The sequence below is a fragment of the Mesoplodon mirus genome (genome assembly GCF_964341445.2).
Source record: "Mesoplodon mirus genome assembly, chromosome: 7".
In the NCBI taxonomy this organism is placed as follows: Eukaryota; Metazoa; Chordata; class Mammalia; order Artiodactyla; family Ziphiidae; genus Mesoplodon; species Mesoplodon mirus.
The window spans coordinates 2,958,097-2,977,295 of record NC_138983.1 but is presented as its reverse complement, the minus strand read 5'-3'; the positions used below and the strand labels follow the sequence as shown (position 1 = coordinate 2,977,295).

The 19,199-nt window shown below is 50.5% G+C and overlaps 2 protein-coding genes across 8 annotated transcripts in view; one reads left to right on the top strand and one right to left on the bottom strand.

Moving 5' to 3' along the window:
• SHANK2 (SH3 and multiple ankyrin repeat domains 2) overlaps window positions 1–19,199 on the bottom strand; it is a 549,250-nt gene that overhangs the window by 504,484 nt on the left and 25,567 nt on the right. The window lies entirely within an intron of this gene.
• LOC309808721 (uncharacterized protein) overlaps window positions 15,126–19,199 on the top strand; it is a gene marked incomplete at both ends in the record, with an annotated part of 29,759 nt that continues 25,685 nt past the window's right edge. The window contains 2 exons of the mRNA XM_082629318.1: window positions 15,126–15,218; window positions 18,533–18,635. Of these exons, the coding sequence (XP_082485444.1) occupies window positions 15,126–15,218; window positions 18,533–18,635 (196 nt within the window). The remainder of the gene's footprint in view (window positions 15,219–18,532; window positions 18,636–19,199) is intronic.

Here is a 19,199-nt window from a genome sequence, read left to right as displayed (position 1 = left end):
CCAAGAGCACCATCATTTTTGTGTTACAAGGGAATCACGGCACAGAGAGAACCCCAGAGCCTTACAACACCAGATAGATCCCCACCAACTCCAGGGTGTGTGTGTGGTGGGGGGCGGAATGGGAAGGGTGGGTGTCCAGACAATTCACGGAAAAAGCTTTCCCCAAGTGGCCATCAAGGCTGCATCTGAGATCTGTCTGCAGGTGGCTGGGCCTCAGGTGCAACTAAGAGGCAGGCGGCTGTTGGCATTGGCGTGGTCCCTGGGCCCCAGCACAGCGCTGGGGAGTCAGGGCTGAGATTCGACTTGGGAACCCTGCAGGGGTGTGGGGAGGGGGCACACCGCATCTGCTGCAGCCCCCCACTCTCTACCTTCAACTATTCACAAGTGATCTCATGCCCCAACATTACTCACTCCTTGGTCTTCTTTGAATCACCTCCCTTTTCTAAACTCTAATTTTATTTAAAAAGAAAAACCAGAATCAAGCCAGTAAACATGACCTAACTGCTGGAGCCAAAGGGCAGACCAGGATGGGACTGGAGCAGATTTCAAGGAGAGAACAGTATAGAATCCCGGGCCCAATAAAGTTATAGGAAGCTACATGCAAGTGTGAAGGATCTGATGAAATGGCCATAAATTGTCTTCAGAGCCAAGCTGGAAGTAATTTAAAAGTCTTAGGGGAGCCAAAGAAATGCAAAATAGCACCAAGCAATTGAGGGAGTTAGCTACAAATTTCCTTACAAGCTAGGACTGCAGATTCAAAGCAGGGAGGGAGACGCAAGAGGGAAGAGATATGGGGACATATGTATATGTATAACAGATTCACTTTGTTATAAAGCAGAAACTAACACACCACTGTAAAGCAATTATACTCCAATAAAGATGTAAAAAAAAAAAAAAAAAAAGAATCATCCAGGCTTCTGTACTTGAGCAGGGCCCTGGGCTGCTGGGCTGCAGGACCGAGGCCTTGTACGTCAGGGAGGACTGGACAAAGCCACACAGGTCCTGGTCCCAACTGGACGCCCTGGGAGACAGCCAAGCCCAGGTCTGAGACTAAAGGGCCACATTGCCAAGCTGGTCTGATTCCTTCATGGGACGATGCTCTGTAACCCCAAGAAGCCTTAAACCTAAGGGCGACATAAAAAAAGATACCAAAAGCACCTCACTAGTATTACACGTTAAATCCAGAAATAAGGTTTCACTTTTACACCCTGTACCTGTTTATGCTCGTTTTCCCGGCCAAAATAGGCAACAGAATGGCAGATTCAGACATAAGACTTTACACCCAATATAATTTTAAGAAAGTTGAAAAATCTCTAGAATGTTTCAGAGGATGTAAGTGTCCCTAATTTTCAGTATAATTAGGTTATGCTTTACTAGTGAAAGTAATAAAATAATTACTTTCATCCCTGAGGCAGAATTTTTTGTTAGAATTCATGGGCATTTGAGTTTGTGAGATCCCACTGCTATCAAAGGCCCACTCTTCTTAAGGGATTATAAAATCAACTAGATTCATAAATAACAGCTGTAAATCAAATTCATGAGCTTTAGGGAAGTTAAGTCTTTGGGTTTGTACCTTGAATAAACTTAATATTAATTCTAAAATCACAAGTAACCCAAAGTTCTCTTTGCTACATGAGAAACCTTTGCCTGGGGAAAAGCAGGAGATTCGCATGGGCACAGTGCTTGTCATCAAGCCAGCTGCTGACTGAAAAAAAAAATGTATAGGGCTTCCCTGGTGGCGCAGTGGTTGAGAGTCTGCCTGCCGATGCACGGGACACGGGTTCGTGCCCCGGTCCGGGAGGATCCCACATGCCGCGGAGCAGGTGGGCCCGTGAGCCATGGCCGCCGAGCCTGCACGTCCGGAGCCAGTGCTCTGCAACAGGAGAGGCTACAACAGTGAGAGGCCCGCGTACCACACACACACACACAAAAAAGTGTACAATGTAAAAGTTGAGAATTATGTTTTATTCAGTGGACAAAACTGAGGACTTAAGTCCCAGATACAGCATCTCAGATAACTCTGAGGGGCCGCTCTGAAGAGGTAAGGGAGAAACCAGGATATATAGGAGTTTTTGCAACAAAGACCAGGTGGTGGGAACATCAAAAGACGACTGTTAATTAAAGGAAAACAGGCATGTCAAGTTAAGGAATTTACCGCTTTTCTATGTATGGGAAGATGCCAGAGTCTGGGTTCCCTGAAATCATTCCTCTGACGTGCACCTCTGCTATCTGGGGCCCGTATCCTGTGCTTTCTCATCCTGAGTCTCCTCAGGGTAGGGGCAGGGGGTGGCTGCAGGGGCTGAGGGCTTGATGGTGGGCAACCTGTTTCCATCCTGAGTTCCCTCAGGACTCACCACTGGGGGCGGCTGTAATGTGATGGCTTGATGGCTGCAACATCGTTTGTTTACCGATATGGCAGTCAACATTTTTTCACTGACAGCCATAGAAAGAGATATGAAGGTTATTAATCCAGCCCAGAACTCCAGCCCAGCCAGGCTCTCAGCCTGCCTCTGGCTCTTTCTGCTAAAAAAGGAAGATCAGTAAGTTTCCAAGAAGTCTCAAAGGCTCCCTGGCATGACAAACCGGGACTCTCCCATCGATCACTCAGAAGGATCCATCCTCTCGTTCTCACGACTACTTCTTGAGCACCGTCTGCATGCCCAGCTCTCTGCCTAGGTGCTTGGGATACATCATTGACCAAAACCCACTAAAATCCCTGCCCCGGAGAGCTTCCTTTCCCCTGGGAATGTTAACAGAATTAAACGGAGAACAGATTTTTAGTTACGTCGACTGAAAACAATGCACAACCTAAAAGCTGAGAATTACGTTTTATTCGGCTGATTTTCTGAGGACTTCAAGCCCAGCAGACAGCCTCTCAGACAGCTCAGAGGGACGGCTCTGAGAAGTCAGAATATTTAGGGGTTTTTGCAACAAAGATCGGGTAGTCGGAACATCAAAAGACTATCGTGGGCTTTCCTGGTGGCGCAGTGGTTGAGAGTCCGCCTGCCGATGCAGGGGACACGGGTTCGTGCCCCAGTCCGGGAAGATCCCACGTGCCGCAGAGCGGCCGGGCCCGTGAGCCATGGCCGCTGAGCCTGCACGTCTGGAGCCTGTGCTCCGCAACGGGAGAGGCCACAACAGTGAGAGGCCCGCGTACCACAAAAAAAAAAAAAAAAAAAAGACTATCGTTAATTAAGGAAAACCAGACATCTCAAGTTAGTGAATTTAGCACTTTTCTATGTACTGGAAGATGCAAGAGTCTGGGCTCACGGAAATCATTTCTTTGATATAAACTTAGCTCTCTAGGGCCAGCATCCTGCTTTTCTCCATCCTGAGTCCCCTCAGGGTGCACAGTTGGGAGCAGCGACATTTTTTGTCCACCAGGTCCTTGTGTGGAATCTGAAACTGCCATGAGTAGCTCTGGAGCCCTCAGTGGTGGCTGCGGCTTCCACCCCCGAATGTTGCGCGGTAGGCTTATCCTGCTGGGCTCAGAGCTGTCTGTGACACCCCCCCAGCACTGGCGCTTACGCACCACTTCCGCGAATTCCATCCTGTTGCTCCTGCCTCGGCCACCTGCCCACCCCACCACGACAGACGCGCAGCCCATGCCCCTTTGTGTGTCACCCTCGGGGACCAGCCTTGGTGTAGCCACTTGCTGTGTGACTTAGAGAAAGTCCCTAGGCCTCTTGGAACCTTTGCCCCTGCACCTGTCACACGAAGCTGTAGTTCTCATTTTCCCAAGTAATTTACGGTTACATCAGACAGTCTCTGCGCACTCACTCTGTAAACTACAAGTACGACACAAGTTCTGTTTCTGGTTAAAACACAAAGGCCACCACGGAAGTCAGACTCATACATGTCGAAAAGTTGATGAAAACAAGCTGCCTCGGAAGGGAGAGGAGGACAGTGTGACCACCAGTGACGGTCCCTAGTGCCAACCCCACAAGGATGCCTCTAAAGCAGGTCGGGTCACCTGCAACCATGGAAGGACCTCACGCCTTGCTGGGCGGAATTCTAATCCCCTGAGGCTGGAAGAGACAGCCCACGACCCCTCCAGGATGAGCAGACCTTGGGGGAAGGGCTGCATGAGTCGGTGTTATTGGGGACAGCGTCACAGTCACCAAGGATGCAAGAAAACAGCAAAAGGCCAGGCAGGAAAGCCCCCGGCAGAGAGAATGGCATTTGACTTCAAAACAGATTATTCATCCATTCATCTGTCGATGGACACTTAGGTTACTTCCATGTCCTGGCTATTGTAAATAGAGCTGCAATGAACATCTTGGTACATGACTCTTTTTGAATTATGGTTTTCTCAGGGTATATACCCAGTAGTGGGATGGCTGGGTCGTATGGTAGTTCTATTTTTAGTATTTTAAGGAACCTCCATACTGTTCTCCATAGTGGCTGTATCAATTTACATTCCCACCAACAGTGCAAGAGGGTTCCCTTTTCTCCACACCCTCTCCAGCATTTGTTGTTTGTAGATTTTTTGATGATGGCCGTTCTGACTGGTGTGAGATGATATCTCACTGTAGTTTTGACTTGCATTTCTCTAATGATTAATGATGTTGAGCATTCTCTCATGTGTTTGTTGGCAGTCTGTATATCTTCTTTGGAGAAATGTCTATTTAGGTCTTCTGCCCATTTTGGGATTGGGTTGCTTGTTTTTTTGATATTGAGCTGCATGAGCTTCTTGTAAATTTTGGAGATCAATCCTTTGTCAGTTGCTTCTTTGCAAATACTTTCTCCCCTTCTGAGGGTTGTCTTTTCTTTTTGTTTGTGGTTTCCTTTGCTGTGCAAAAGCTTTTACATTTCATTAGGCCCCATTTGTTTATTTTTGTTTTTATTTCCATTTCTCTAGGAGGTGGGTCAAAAAGGGTCTTGCTGTGATTTATGTCACAGAGTGTTCTGCCTATGTTTTCCTCTAAGAGTTTTCTAGTGTCTGGCCTTATATTTAGGTCTTTTTTTATTATTATTTATTTATTTGGCTGCGTTGGGTCTTCGTTGCTGCACGTGGGCTTTTTCTAGTTGCGGTGAGCGGGGCGTACTCTTCGTTGTGGTGCGCAGGTTTCTCATTGCTGTGGCTTCTCTTGTTGTGGAGCACAGGCTCTGGGCACACGGGCTTCAGTAGTTGTGGCGCACAGGCTCAGTTGCTCCGCGGCATGTGGGATCTTCCCGGACCAGGGCTCGAACCCGTGTCCCCTGCATTGGCAGGCGGATTCTTAACCACTGTGCCACCAGGGAAGTCCCACAGTTAGGTCTTTAATCCATTTTGAGTTTATTTTTGTGTATGGTGTTAGGTAGCGTTCTAATTTCATTCTTTTACATGTAGCTGTCCAGTTTTCCCAGCACCACTTATTGAAGAGGCTATCTTTTCTCCATTGTTAAAAAAGAAAAAAAAAAGAAAATCAACTAAAATCTCGGGATTCCATGAGGTGAAAAGTAATAAACACACAGATTAAATGGGAAAACCAGGAGTACAGAGATATAATCAATATCAAATAAAGATAATCTGAATATGCTTTAAAAAAAAACACACACAGATTGTTCTTCCTAAACACAGGCAGGCAGTTTTGTTTTCTTGTTTGTTTGTCCATTTTTTAAGACTGTTATTTTTTTTTTCTTTAGCAGTTTTAGGTTCACAGCAAAATTGAAGGGAAGGTACAGAGACTCCCATGTACCTCCTGCCCCAACACATCCCCCACTGCCAACATCCCCACCAGAGTGATCCATTTTCCTACAACTGATGAACCTATATTGACACATCACCATCACCCAGAGTTCACAGTTTAAGTTAGGGTTCACTCTCGGTGTTGTACATTCTGTGGGTCTTGACAGGCATATAATGACATGTATCCACCACTGCAGTATCATGAAGAGCATTTCCACTGCCCTAATAACCCTCTGCGCTTCCTCTGTTCATCCCTCCCCACACCCACACCCCTGGCAACCAAATGATGTTTTCACTGGCTCCATAGTTTTACCTTTTCATATAGTTGGAACCATACAGTGTGCAGCCTTTTCAGACTGGCTTCTTTCACATAGTCATGTGCATTGAAGGTTCCTCCATGTCTTTTCATGGCTGATAGCTCGTTTCTTTTCAGTGCTATTATTATATTATTCAGTATTCTATCATCCGGATGGACCACAGTTTATTCACCCATCCACCTACTGAAGGGCATCTCATGGCTTCCAATTTCTGGCAATTATAAATAAAGTTCTAGAAACATCCGTGTGCAGGTTTTTGTGTGGACACAAGTTTTCAACTCCTTTGGGTAAATACCAAGGAATGAAACTGCTGGGTCACATGGTAAGAGAGTGTGTCGTTTTGTAAGAAACCACTAAACTGGCTTCCAAAGTAGCTGCACCATTTTGCATCCCCACCAGAAACAACAAGAGTTCCTGTTGCTCCACATCCTCTCCAGTACCTGACGTTAATGCTCCGGATTTTGGCCATTCTGCGAGGTGTGTTGTGGTATTCAGGGGTTTTTGTTTTCGTTTTTGTTTTTTAGCCATTTTTAATATTGAAATAAAATTCACCCTTTAAAGGGTACAATTCAGTGGTTTTTAGCTATGCTGTACAAACATCACCAGTATCTAATTCCAGGCCATTTCTGTCATCCCAAATGGAAACCCCATGCCAATTAGGGGTCACTCCCCCCTCCTTCCTCCTCCAAATCCCACCGACCCCCCAGCCAGTCCTGCCCCTGACCACCACGAATCCAATTTCTGTTTCTGTGGATTTGCCCGTTCACTGCACTTCATATGAATGGAATCACACAATGTGGGACCTTTTATGTCTGGCTTCTTTGACTTGGCATAACGTTTTTGAGGTTCGTCCATGTTGTAGCGTGTGTCCGGGCTTTATTCCTTTTCACAGGTGAATAATATTCCCTCGTATGGATGGGCCACACGTGTTTACCCATTCACCTGTTGATGGCCATCTGGGCTCTTTACACGTTGGAAATATTGCTATTGTAAATAATGCTGCTGTGAACGGTCACATGGGTCTATGTCTCTTGGGTAGACGTATGTGAACACGTGTTCATGTCTCTTGGGTATGTGTCCGGGAGTGGAACTCTTGGATCATACGGCAGCTCTCTGTTTAACTCCTTGAGGACCCGCGGCCTGTTCCCTGCAGTGGGTGGCCATGTTTTCATCAGTGTCACCGGCGTGGCTAGAACAGTCACTCTCTTTCGTCGGTTGTCATTCTGTCTTCAAGGTCTTTACCCCTGTGCTTAGCCATGATCTCCCCTATTCTACCAATAAGGAAACAGAGACATAAAGAGAGAGAAAAACTTCCTAAACCAGAGAGCTAAGACACGGTAGAACCAAGATGTGATCTTGGACCCTCTCTCCGAACTACTGTTGGCAGTAAAGGTTGAACACAGAGGGCCTGGGTTGTCCAAACCCTTGCTGGGCTCCTGGGAGGGCACCTCTGAGTCCTTGGAATGTCCTCCTAAGAAGAGTGATTTTGTTTATAGGGTGCCCTGAGCCACATCAGGCCATTTACACTGAGAACGTGATTTATGGTAGGGGGGCCTTGGGCTTGACCTCTGGAGGGGCTGGAGACTAAGGTCAGCCTGTAGGTGGTCAGCCATGCCTATGTGACCCCCTGGACTCTGGGCTGCAAGGCGTGTCCCTAATTGGCAGTATTAGCTCACGTGTGTCATCACACAAGGTTCCTGGAAGAATGAAGTGCCGTTTGTAAGTCTCCAGTGGGACAGGCCAGCTGGGAGCTGGTGCCTGGTCTCCCCTGGACCCTGGCCCACGAGCTTTTACAACTGCTGACTGTCATCTGTATCCTTTCCAACGAAGTGTAACTATAATACTGATAGCTTGGGCTTCCCTGGTGGCGCAGTGGTTGAGAGTCCGCCTGCCGATGCAGGGGACACGGGTTCATGCCCCGGTCCGGGAAGATCCCACATGCCGCGGAGCGGCTAGGCCCGTGAGCCATGGCCTCTGAGCCTGCGCGTCCGGAGCCTGTGCTCCGCAATGGGAGAGGCCACAAGAGTGAGAGGCCCGCGTACCGAAAAAAAAAAATACTGATAGCTTGGCTGAGTCCTGTGAGTCCTTCTAGAGAATCACTGAACATGTGGATGGTCTGGGCAGTCCTGAACACCCGGTCCTATACGTGGCTGTAGTTCTAGGGAGAAGAGTTACATGGGAGGGGTGGGGAGACTGACAGCTGGATTAATTGACCAGCACGTAAGTTTTATTAAAGTATAGTTGAAAAATTAGAAAAATGTAATTAAATCCAAACAAGAATCACATACCACACAGAGGAAATCTGGAGAACATTTGCTCCCAGGGTTACCAGAGGACCAGGGCAAGCGCCCTGGCTCGTAAGCACGTTTCCCAGCTGGAACTGGCTGCAGGGACAACCCCCCAGGCAGGTAACCGGATCCGACGTGCTTCCCGTCTGCGCTGCCCAGAACAGCTGCCAACCCCCGGGTAAGGTGAGCCTGTGCTGGGCAGGGACCCACGTTCCCCATGGACAAGTTCTCGGGTGACAGACTCCCCATGTGAAGACGCAGGACAACGTGCCGTCCGGGACTCCTGAGACAGGTGTGCATCACATACAGGCGCTGGGCATCTGGGCCCCACCAGCTACCCCTGCACTTTTAGGGGAAGCAGGATTCCTGAAGGCAGGCCCCACCCAGGTCTCACCTGGACCACCTCAGCCTAGGCCTGATCAGAGACACAGAAGAGACGCCAGGGGCATGCTTCCTGTCACACAAACTAGTTCTCTCTACCTGGACACCGCCTACAGTGGCCGCCATGGAGCCACCCAGAGCCAGTCTTGGGGAAGGGATGCAGGATGCAGATGCCACAGAAACACCATCTCCCCGAAAAGGGAACCCTCCTCCACTGTTGGTGGGAATGTAAATTAGTGTAGCCACTATGGAGAACAGTACAGAGGTTCCTCAAAAAACTAAAAATAGAGCTACCATATGATCGAGCAATCCCTCTACTGGGCATATTTCCAGAGAAAATCATACTTCAAAAAGATACATGACCCCAGTGTTCATAGCAGCACTATTTACAATAGCCAAGACATGGAAACAACCTAAATGCCCATCAACGGATGAATGGATAAAGAAGATACGGCACATATATGCAATGGAATATTAGTCATAAAAAAGAACGAAATAATGCCATTTGCAGCAACATGGATGGACCTAGAGATTATCATACTAAGAGGAGTAAGTCAGACAGAGAAAGACAAATATCATATAATATCACTTATATGTGGAATCTAAAATATGACACAGGTGAACTTGTCTACAGAAGAGAAACAGACTCAGAGACATAGAGAACAGACGTGTGGTTCCCAAGTGGGAGGGGGTGGGGGGAAGGATGGACTGAGAGGTTGGGACTAGCAAATGCAAACTATTATATAAAGGATGGATAAACAAGGTCCTACTGTATAACACAGGGAACTATATTCAATATCCTGTGATAAACCACAATGGAAAAGAATATGAAAAAGAATATATATATATATGTATAACTGAATCACTTTGTTGTACAGCAGAAATTAACACAACATTATAAATCAACTATACTTTAATAAAATTTTTAAGAAAAGAAACACCATCTCCCCATGGCCTGTCCAGGGATGTGGATAGGGATGCCAGGAAGAGGAATGGACGCCGGGACGTTCGGGGCATGTGACCCAGTCCCTCTCAGGACAGAGCCAGGGGCAGGCAGGGTACAGAGGCCCGAGTGATGTTGGCCTGACATCTGCATCAGACCTGGGCCCTCTCACACCTGTCTGTTGGGATTAAGTTTAAGGAGGTCCAAGTTGCCCAAAGGGGGACGAGGAGCCTCTGGATTGCCTCTGAATCCCACAAGGTGGAATGTTTCAGAAAGCGGCAGGGCTGCCAAGGCTTCCCACCCTCCACCGAGCAAGCCACCCCTGAGGTGTGTGTTGTGCATTAGCGTGCTGGTGGCGGGGAGTGGCAGAGTCTGCAGGGTCACTTGGAGGGCAGGGGTGTCCACAGGGCAATGTCCACAGTCATTTTCCGTGGCTGCTGCAGACAAGACAGGCCCAGGGAGAGCTGCCCTTGGGCTGTGGCTGCAGAAGAAGGGCCCTGATCAGCACAAGGGGCCAGTGGACCAGCCTCGTGCCCCATCCGTGGGATCCTGCATCCGATTTCTGACGCCGTGAGCCCCAAGTCTGTGTGGGGACCTCAGTGTTTCCTGAAGCAACGCTCCGTGAACACATGAGGGAAAAATAATAAATGAACTCCGCAAACCAGCTCGAGGGCCCCCTGCGCTGTCAGGCGTTTGTGCTACCACAGTACGGGGGTGGGGTGAGGGGCATAAATGCAGAATTTTCTGTGTTTTCCTTAACAAGCTGGTTCACAGGTCTCCCCGCGCCCCCTGCCAACTGATGAAGGCAACTTCGGAAGGCAACACAGCAGACAGTCGCGCTCACGACAAACACCCGATGGGCCTGCTCTACATTCCAGCGTCCTGGCGACTGGCATTTCCTCCATGCGTTGGATTAAATATTACTTTGAATCCATTTCGTGACTGTGAAACAGCTCTGATTAGCGGAACCACTCCCTCTAAAAACATCCAGGGAGAATTAGCACTGGAAGGCGACTGTGTGCCTGCCATCCAGGTGGGAGGAATAAATACAAAAGAGGAACAGAAGCGTAAATATTTAGAGAACATGGGAACCAGCACCCCTTCCCTTCATCCCTGACTGCGCTTTTGACAGACAGGAAAATTGCACTATTTCTCCCATCCATGGCTATGGAACCACAGCAAAATTACAGACATCGGCTTGCTACGTAGGCAGACAGGTGATAATTTGTAATATAATAAAAATGCCAACAGTAAAAAAGAAAAAAGAAAGAAAAAGGGACAATTTGCATCCAACCAAACACTTTGAATTTCATTTCCAACAGTCTGCGATAGGAACACCTCATACACCAGAAAGTTGATGTGTTTGTTTTGGTGAATTACATGCCATGTGACTTCTCCCTTGTTCTCTCCAAGGAAAGGTGAAGTCAGCAAGCTGGTGACTCCCTGCAGCTGTAAAGCCACGCAGCAGCTGTCCCTTTCAGCAGAACCGGACGACTGGCCAGCATCAGCCCCCGCCTGGCTAGCGGCTGCATGAGACCCTCTCTGCCAGGTGTACCCCTGGACAATAAAACAGCCGTGAGCTCTGGACACCAGGTTCTTAATCGGGTTCCCTCAACACGGCCCCTTTGGGATCAGTCTCATAAAACCATCCCCCGGTGAAAGCATGGTTAACACCCAGTGTCACCAACCTAGAAAATTCCTGGTTTGGCTACACGATTTGTTTCATTGGAAAACACATACATACATATTTCTTTTCACATTACGATCCCTTTACCTATGGTCACCCTCATCCAGCTCCTTTCCTACCAGGAAGCCATCTCTACGAGCCTCGGTATATTTGGCCCTACATTGAGACCAGATCCTAACTCATTTCATCCGGCTATTTCCACCCACTCGGCCCGGGCTCAGTGGACGGGAGAGACCCAGGCTTCTGCCAAGAGAACCCAGGACACACGCAGCCTGCTCCGCCCAGGGAAGCCACATTCCACAGCTGGATGCGGGCAAGTCCTGCTCCAAAGAGCTCGTTCAGCAGCCTCAGGGCTGCAGATAAAACTGTCTCGGGGAACAGAGACACCAACACGTGAGAACATGGAATTCAGTGCCCGTTCCCCCCGTTTCCTGGGGTCCTTGGACACGCGACCACGTCCAACTCAGACCCTCGGGCCAGGGCAGGAACCCCGCTGACCTGACGGCCGGTCCACTGCTCAGGGCCATGGTTTAGGGGGGATCATGGGGAATGCTGCGACCCGAGGAAGCTCCCCGAGGCTTCATCAGGCCAAGTCGTCTCCTTCCGACCCCCTGGCACCCAACCTTCGACTCAGTGCGACACATTAACGTCATCAATTTTTTGTTTTTAAACACTTTGATGAAGATGTAATTCACACGCCATACAACTCATCCATTGGAGGGCATGATACAGTGGGTTCTCCTATAATCATTAACTTGGGTAGACCATCACCTCTATCCATATTAAAACACTTTCATTATCTCAGAAAGAAACCCGCAATTCTCAGCCATCCCCTCCCAACCCCTCACCCCCACCACCCCTGGCAACCGCTCATGACTTCCTGTTTCTATAGATTTGCCTGCTTGGGGCATTTCACATAAAATGCAATCACACAGTCATTCAATTCTCTTTCTTTCTTCTCTTTTAATTCTCTTCTGCAAAAATCCTTGCCCTTGGCCAAAGTTACCTCTGCCCATGGTTCCTTAAGTCCTACGTCTGAATCTACAAGACAGCAACACATCTGAACCCCTCAGCTTACTATCCACCTCGAAAATGCTGTTGCTATGTCCTCATTTTTCACTGAGGTCAAACGGTTTTTTAAAACTATTTGGGTTTTTTTTTTTTTTTGGCAAAACCACAACTGAAAACACTACGTGAAAACATTCCTCCTAGACTAGAGTGCTAAGAAAAATCTGCTCTCCAGGGGAACTAATTTAATATCAGACAAGAGAACTCTGTTATCCCATCTTTCCCTTTTCTCCCTGGCTGCCAGGAAGCTCAGAGATAAATACCACACGTGGCTGCAAAAATGTGCTCTCAACCCACGGGTTGGTCGTAGCCTAATTATTTTAGCCTAATGATTAAAGCAGAGTTTTACCCATGGGGCCTGCAGCAGAATCATTTGGTTAGCAGGCAAACAAGGCAGATTCCTACTGAATTGGATTTCCTTTGGAGGAGGTCTTAGAATCTGCAATTTCAACAAGATGCCCGAGAATTCTTCTTCCTCAGGCCAGGCTCTAAAGTCAAAGCAAAATGACATGGCCTTTTTGCTAGGACTGAGACGACCCATTTGGGGAAACAAACCCAGTTCTTGCTATTCCTTGATCGTCCTCACCCTTAAGGGGGAGCATTGGTGAGCAGCCCAGGTGCTGTTTGCAGGGCCTGACACATCCAGCATGGAGGGGCTCTTACTGCCGAGATGATGACACGGTCTTTGGCTGAGCTATTCAGAAGGATCTACGTGATGGGCCCAGTGACCACCACTCCTTTCCCTAGACTCACGGCCTCCACCTCATTCCTCAGAGCAACCCAGCAGCTCCTGTGAACCCTCCGGTCCGCCTGGACCCACGCACCCTCCTCAACATCAAACACCCCACCCAGGGCTCTGGAAGCCCGAGGACATTCTGGTACCAGCTCCCGTGGTCCCACTGCTCACCCACCCTGACGCTGGGAGATGCTTCCCCCCACCACCTGCCTCGCTGGGTAACCAGGTCTAAAGTGGCGGGAGAGGGCGGAGGGAGAGGAGGGGGGAGCCCAGGGGCACTGAGCTTATTCCCACAATGGCACCGAGATCCCCAAGGGTGCAGCCACATCCTGCCCTGCACAGGGGCCTGCAGTGGGTCACAAAGAGCATGCAAAGGCGGAGACAGGGAAGCCTCCTGTCTCCCGACAGCCGAGGGGACGGGCACCAGGAGGGGTGGTGCACAGAGCAGAGGTGAGAACCCAGAGGCTGGGACAGGACCGTCGGGCACGGGGAATGCACCCAAGGACAGTGTGGAGCCATGTGCTGCCGTCGGGGGTGGGGGTGGCCTGGCAGTTGCCCGACCCCTCGGCCCTCACTCCCTCCGCCCTGATGAGAGGTGAAGATCCTGGGGCAGCCGGAGCAGAATTTACCCGCCCAGAAAGACCACAGGCAGGAGGCGTGTGGGCTGGCCTCCAGGTGCCCACCTTCACCTCTAGGCCTAGGAAGAAGGTTGAAGCACTCAAGGTGTACATTCGTGCAGGGAAACTCTGAATATGTGAAATACTCGGGGCACTTCCATGGGGGCCCAGCAATGTGCAGCCGGCGTGGGAACACCGGCCAGTACATCCCCAGCCCGGCCGAGAGGGGAGATGCTCGGGGCCCACAGGAAGCAGCTTGCAGGCGCTGCGTTAGAGCAGGCTACCCCTCTCCTGGCGGTTTATCTGGGGGCACGTCCTGCAGAGAGTGACAGGGTGAGGGCAGTCCTGCCTACGCCAGCACCAAGGCCCCTCCCCAAGGTTTCAGCTGGGCCGCGGTGACCTGGGGAAAGGCCGTCAAGTCTTCCCACGGTGACCGGCCTGCCATCAAGATAACCCCGGCGGAAACCTGAGCCCTGGCCACACGCGAGGCCCACACTTCTCCTCCTCCTTCTCACTGAAAAGTGACCCTGTTCCCCAACCAAATCCAGATCCACGTGCTGTATGAGCGTCCCAGGGCTGCTATAACAAAGTGTCACACGCCGGGCAGCTCAGAGCAACACAAATGTATTCTCTCCCCATCCTGGAGGCTGAAAGTCTGGAATCAGGTTCACTGGACTGAAGTCTGGGTGTCGCAGGGCTAGCGCCCTCCGGAGGCTCCAGGGGAGGGTCTTTCCTGCCTCTTCTGGCTTCCAGGGCTCCAGGTGTCCTGGAGCTCATGGCTGCGTCACCCCAGTCCCTGCCTTTGTCATCACGGGTTCTCCTCTGTGTTCACATCTCCCTCTGTCTCCCTCTTGTAAGGGCTCCTGTGATGGTGTTAGGGGCCCAACTAGATCATCCAGGGTAACCCCCCATCTCAGGACCCTTAACTTGATCACATCTGCAAGTTGTACTGTACACGGTGACACATGTGGTCCTGGGATGAGGACTTGATACCTTTAGGGCCATTTCCAACGGCCCCACACAGCGACGCTTCGCTCCTCCTGGAGATTCCTGGGTCCCTCTGGGGAGATAACAGTGATTGAGGGCCACCTCCTTCACACAAGCTCGGAGAGGTACCATCACCCTCGCCTGGGCCTACACAGGGACTGCCCCGGGGAGGGGACAGTCACCTGCTCCCCATTTACTGACTGCATACCAGACCCAGGTTGGGGCTCTGGGTGGAGAGCGAACAGCTATTGTGCTTTTGTCCTGCAGACAACATGCAGACGGTGAGAGCAGACGCCCCGCCCTTCGGAGCCAGACCTCTGGAGACAGTGGCCCCCATTCGATGTCCACACCCCTCGCCCACCATCACTCCCCGGGTCACTGCAATCTGAGATGCGGGGGGCTGCGGGGGACCCCTCTGGAAGCAGCGTCCATGCGGTTTGTACAGCATCGCCCCCCCTTCATGGTGGAGCTGCTGGACATGCCCGGGACCCACGACCTCTTACATACACAGCTCAACCCTCCCGTAATGCCCTGGGTGACGCCGGCCCAGGCCTCCCTCTGGCTGCCTGGACCTAACACCCCCCAAGGCCCAGCTCCAAGCCCAAGGAAGGCCATCGCCTACATCTCTGGAATTCCCTAACAAAGGCGGAGTAGGATGAACAGGATAAACGCCATCCCATAGTGTTCTGACTTGGTCCGTCATGAGCCTTCCTCTGGGGTCACTGGTTAGGGGCAGTCCCTAAACGCCGCCATCACCTGCTCCCAGGAGGAAGGAGCCCCCTGTCTGGAGCGCACCTCCTACGCAGATGTCACAAGAAGAAGCCACACAACTTAACCAAGACACAGAGGGCTTCAGATCAGGAGGACGCCAGGGGCCTGCAGGCCGAGTGCTCACGTCCCCAGGGTTTGTGGACAGAGGGCATCTCTCAGCATCTGATCTGGATGTCAGAGCTGGATGCGCCAAGATCATTTAGAACAGGGGTCAGCAAACTTTGTGTAAAGAGCCAGCCTGTAGATATTCTCAGCTCTGAGATCACATGGCCTCTGTCACAGCCACTCAACTCGGCCTCTGTTGCATGAAAGCAGCCAGGGATAATACAAGAAGGAATGAGCATGGCTGCGTGACAATAAAACTTTATTTACAAAAGGCAACCCACAGAGTGGGAGGAAAGATTTGCAAATCACATATCTGGCAAGGGATAAAAATCCAGAATATATAAAGAGCTTCTACAATTGAATAACAAAAATCAAGCAACCCAATTCAAAAATGGGCAGAGGACTTGAATAGACGTTTCTCCAAAGAAGACATACAAATGGCCAAGAAGGACATGGAAAGATGCTCAGCGTGACTGATCACTGGGGAAATGAAAACCAAAACTGCAGTGAGATACTACTTCACAGCCACTAGCATGGCTACCATCAAAAAGACAGGAAAAAAGCATTGGTGAGGATGTGGAGAAATTGGAACCCTTGGCATTGCTGGTGGGAATGCAAAATGATGTAGCCACTGTGGAAAACAGTATGGCGACTTCTCAAAAAGTTACATGTAAAATTACCATGTGACCCAGCAATTCCACTTCTGGGTATATCCCCCAAAGAACTGGTATTTTTACACCCATTTCCGGAGCAGCATTAATCACAACAGTCAAAGGTGGAAAGAAACAACCTAAATGTCCGTCGACAGTTGATGGATACACAAAGTTTAATCTCCATACAGTGGAAGATTACTTGACCTTAAAAAAGAAGAAAATTCTGACAGAGGCTACAACATGGATGAACCTTCAGGGTAGTATGTTCAGAGAAAAAAGTCAGACCCAAGAGGACAAATCCTGTAGGATTCCACTCATAGGAGGTCCCTAGAGTCATCAAATCCATAGAGACAGAAAGTAGGATGCTGGGGCCAGGGGTGGGGGAGGGGAGGGGGAGCGAGTGTTGAATGGGGCCAGGGTGTCAGCTTGGGAAGGTGGGAGGTTCCAAGGTGGAATGCGTGATGGCTGCACAATACTGTGAATGGACTTAATGCCCCTGAGCTGTCCACGCAGAAACGGTTAAGATGGTAAAAATTTATGCCACGTGTATTTTATCACAATTAAAAAAAAAACTGGATTTACAAAAACAGATGATGGTAGGATTTGGTCCGTGAGCCATAGTCTGCCAAGCCCTGATTTAGGACCACACACTAGGCACCCAGTTTTGGAGAGAATTACTTGAATCTCATCACCGAAGACAGAGTCCTCACCCAAACCTGTTGGATGTGTCACTTCACCGCCAGGAAAGTCACCTGGAACCTCAGAAATCCTCCGGCACCCTAGGGGGGTGTCTGATTATACCCACAAGTGGAAAAAATCATTTGAGGCAGTAATAAAGACTTCACAAAAACCGAATCTTTGAGTTCATTCCATCTGTGATTCACTGAATCACGGGTGAGAATTCACAACACTGTACATTAATTCTGTTATTCTAAAGTGGAACGTTTCTGCCACTCATCCTGTGACATCTGGCTACTCACTAAATTACCACGCGAGGGTAACTTTCCATTTTTTCTGAGTGGCAGCTGGAGGGGATCACTCCGAAAGGTGTGAAACCCAGAATCCACACGGGTTTATTAAGTGATGAATGTTTCAACTGTAAGGTGATGCTTCAGCCAGGGCAGGGGGGCTGTGAGGCGCCCACACAGCGGGCATCCGTGATGAATGGAGGCCCCAGGACACCCAGAGGCCACTGAGGGGCAGGGCCCCTTTATGGGACACCTGAGGATGCAGGAGTAGCAGCTGAGAGGGAGATGAAGAGCCCAGGTAAACCTGGGGCTGATGGAGAATTCTGCTTCAGCTACGCCCACACCCAGGACGCAGCACCTCCTGGGCTCATGAAGATCCACGCCCAAGAGATGGAAACCCTCCCCGTCCACAGCACAAGGGCCACCATCCTTCCTCCAGCTGAGAGGCTTAATCTCCCAATGAACACCTGGTCCCCTGGCCTGGAGACAGCCCACTGTGTGGGCGAAAAGTGCCCTGGCCGGCAAACCAAGATTACAACATGCCCACTTCTGGCCTAAAGGGGCTGTCCAGTCCAGCTTTTTCCTCTTCTCTTTCCCCTTGCACATCAACGACCACGGTCACAGGGACAGATCCTGAAATCAAATGCTCCCACCGCTTGGGGCCAGTGCTAAGTATAATAGTTCTCTAAGAAGAGTCTGGAGGCCCAGCCCGGGCAGCACCCCATCTCAGACCCCAGAATGATGACAAGGAATCGCTCAGATCAAATGGTCAGGTGTCCTTTCTCAGGAAGAAACCTGGAGGAGGTCAGAGGGCCTTGGTGCAAAGCCAGGCTCAGAGAGGTTCGACCTCGTCATGAACCAACAAGCCCCCCATCCGGCCTGAGGCAGATGAACCACAAATGCAGAAACACGCTGCACGGGGGCTTTGTGCTCTGCCACCCGCTGCCACCATAATGAATGGTAAGTAAGTCCCAAGTCCCGATCCCGTGGACGTCAAAGGCAGGCCTTATGGACGATGCCGTATGGTACGGTTCAGCCTAGTGCGGGACCTTCCCTCAAACCTGGACACCCTCCCTCTCTGAGGCTGCTCTGCCTCTAGAAGGAAGGGCGGCCACATCCTCCACTAGAGTCACGCATCTCGTGTGCATCCATCTGTCACCTCTCCACTGAGCCACAGTGAGTGAGCAGGAACCGTGGGGTTCAGAGCCAGGGGCTTCCCGACGAGGGGCCAACATCCAGCATCGGGGAGGAACAGAGGACAAGGGGACTGTAGGCTCTGCCCACTCAGCAGGGACACGGGGGCTGGTCCTCCATGGGGCCCCATCACCACCGCTCGCCAGGTGAGTGACCGTGTGCGCCCGGGGGAGGGCGAGAGCAGAGGCCAGAGAAGCTCAGAGCACATGGAGGGAATCGTGACCACACGGAAAGGCTTGAACGAGGACAGTGAGAGCATCTGAACTGGATTTCAGGCAGGACTGCAGAGCTGGGAAGCTGGGGGTAGGAAACCAGTTAGGAGGCGACCCCCAAAAGCAGTAGAGACCAGGACCAGGGCAGGGGCAGTGGCTCCGACATTCCACTCCTGCCTGCTGTATTTGTAAGTCCAGGACATGCACTCTCAGTGGAATCTTGGAAGGTGAAACGGATCTTAGTGTTTTTAAGTAGAAAGCACAGATATACAAGCAGAACATGAACAGATATACAGCCTTGCCACAGTATTAAAATTTCACTGGGGTGGACAATTTGGAAAAACGGTCCAAACTGTCTCCATGGATAGGCGATGATATTTTTTTAAAAGGCTGAGAAATAGTGTCCAAGGGGGAGTGGACCTCACAGACCTGCCTTTCTGGTCCCCAGTATGTGGAGCCAGGCTGGGCGGCCGGGTGTCGCACCAGAAAGAGCCCAGGCTGTGCACAGCCAGGGCTGGATGGAGCCTCTCAGGACCAAGCAGGCCATGAGCAGTGTGTCTGACTGCTGGAGCCTGTCCCCCCACCTGAGAACGGCAATCAT